Source organism: Monoraphidium neglectum (assembly GCF_000611645.1).
Source record: "Monoraphidium neglectum strain SAG 48.87 unplaced genomic scaffold scaffold03903, whole genome shotgun sequence".
Taxonomy (NCBI): domain Eukaryota; kingdom Viridiplantae; phylum Chlorophyta; class Chlorophyceae; order Sphaeropleales; family Selenastraceae; genus Monoraphidium; species Monoraphidium neglectum.
In genome coordinates this window covers 2,687-4,967 of record NW_014009726.1, presented here as the reverse complement: position 1 = coordinate 4,967, position 2,281 = coordinate 2,687, and the positions used below count along the sequence as shown (strand labels likewise).

Below are 2,281 nucleotides of genomic sequence, written 5' to 3'. Positions count from 1 at the left end.
AATCCCACATAACCCCAGTGACCACACACCCAATCCACACATGATCGCCACCAATTGCACCCCATCAACACACCACCGCAAGCACGTTCGCCGGGGTTGCGTGCTCGCATGCTGATGATGTCAAGAAGACGGCGCGCGTTGGGCCTGCATGCCTGGCGGCACGGCAAACGGGGCCCCTGCTGCCATGCCCTATCCCTGGCAAACGGCCACAACCGTCCACAGTAGACCGCGACCCTGACCTCCCCACACATGGCGCCCCCGCCTCCCCCGCATGCACTCACGCACGCACTGCGTTTCCAGCCCAATTTGTCGCATGCCCCTTTTCCTCGAAACTGGGGAGGAGAAGGCGTCCGCGGGCGGCCTGGCTGCCTGGCTGGGTTTGAGGGGCACCGGCGGCGGTGGCGACGACGGCGACGCGAGCGGCGGCGACGACCCCTCAGCGCACGCAGCCGAAGAAGAGGCGCCGGCGCCGCTGCCTGCGCCGGCGGCGATGGCTGCGCAACAGCAGCAGCAGCAGCAGCAGCAGCAGCAGCAGCAGACGGCCGCCGATGGCCCGGCGCGGCTGGCGCCTGAGGAGGCAGCGGCGGCCGCACCCGTGGCAGCAGCCGCGGTAGCAGCAGAGGCCAGGTGGATGGCCGCGATCGGAGACGCCATTAACGACGCGGCCGCCCGTGTCGCCCTTGGCCGCGCCGCTGCGTCCCGCCGGCCGCGCGGCGCGCGGCGGCGCGTGTGGGACTCTGACCTGTCGGATGCGTTTGACCCGGCGGGGCCGGCGGCGCCCGTGCACGCACGCGATGGGGCCGCGAGCGGCGGCGGCGACGGGGGCGGCGGCGGCGGCGGCGGCGGCGCGAGCGGAGGGGTGGGCTTGGCTGACGCCGCGCCGCGGGGCTGGGTGGGGGCGCGCCTGGAGGGATTGCCGGGGCTTTTGTCCCAGATTAATGACGCGGGAGGGGGGCGGTCGGGCGCGCAGGAGGGTGCTTTGCAGGAGCCTGCGGCAGCAGAGCCTGGCGGCGGCTGGGGGGCGCCTGGCGGCGCCGCCCATTCGCATGACAGCGGCGTGCGCCCCAGGCGCCCGAATCGCGGCGGCAGCGGCGGCGGCAGCAGCGGCAGCGGCCCCGCTTTGCCTGATTTAGCGCCGGGCGCTCCCCCCACCTCGCCGGGGGAAGCCGCGTCGTCGGCGCCGCTGGCCCCGGCTGGCGCGCTAGCGGCGGCCTTGGCGGCTGGTAAGGGCCATAAAGCGGATGGGAGCCCCTCACTTGGTGTGGATGGCGCCTGGCCGCAGCCCAGAGACCAAGGCTGCGAGGCCGATGCCGCCGCAGCTGAGGCCGAGGGCAGCGAAGGGCCAGCGGACGCGCCGCGGCGGCGTGCATCCGGCGACGTTCCACGTGGCAGCGGGCGCGGCCGTTGGGTGCTAGTTCGCGCGCTTGCACCGCAGCGGGACGAGGGCCAGCAGCAGCAGCAGCAGCAGCAGCAGCAGCAGCAGCAGCAGCAGCAGCAGCAGCAGCAGCAGCAGCAGCAGCAGCCGGCTTCCCACGGCACAGGCGGCGCGTCCGCGGCGGCTGGCGGCGGCGGCGGCGGCAGCGGGCGTTGGGGCGCGGTGGGCGGTCCCAGGCAGCAAATACGCGCGGTCCCGCGGGTGTCGCACCACGGGGAAGAATTTCTTATTGGCAGCCCTGACAGCGGCTGACTTATTGGCAACAGACCCGGCTGCCAGCACGGCAGGGTGGCAAACACGTCCGAGCTCGCCGCGTGAAAGAGTTGCCATTTCGCCCATCGATCGCCCCAGAAGCTGGCGGGGGCGCCGCGGGGGCGCGAGCCGGCCGGGGCGCCCCCGCTGCTGCTGCGCGCATCACATTTTTGATGAGTCAGCGTGTTCTTGCAAGCGATTATCGCGGGCCCTCGGGCGGCCCTTATTTCAGACGGCCTGCCAGTGGGCGAACGGGTTGCGTGCTGATGACATCACCGTGCGTCAGTGGGACGACAGGAAGCGAAGTGTAGGCTAGAACCTGCTTGAAGATTGCGGCGCTGGCCGCGAAAGCCTCAAGAGCACAAAGCTGCTCTTGCCCGGTGATTTGCACCAGTGTAAATTGAAGCTGCGCCCGGGCTCCTGCTCCACTGCTGCGTGTCGGGCCGGGCTCGTCTGTGCGCCGCAAGTGCCTGATGCGCACTGCTCGCCGGCAGCATCAGCCGGGCCCGGAGTGCGACGAGTCTCCCATGTCCAGAGGGCGGATGCTGACGGGGACGGCTGGAGGGACACAGGCTGCGGCTGCGCTTGGGCTGA

General features: G+C 71.5%; 1 protein-coding gene across 1 annotated transcript; it reads left to right on the top strand.

The window, feature by feature from the left end:
* Positions 1 to 313: 313 nt before the first annotated feature.
* On the top strand, positions 314 to 1,597 carry MNEG_13562 (hypothetical protein; the record flags this gene model as incomplete). The annotated part of the gene is made up of 1 exon (XM_014037966.1): positions 314 to 1,597. A coding segment is annotated over one exon (1,284 nt), but the record flags the coding sequence as incomplete, so codon positions are not given.
* Between the last annotated feature and the right edge of the window lie 684 nt (positions 1,598 to 2,281).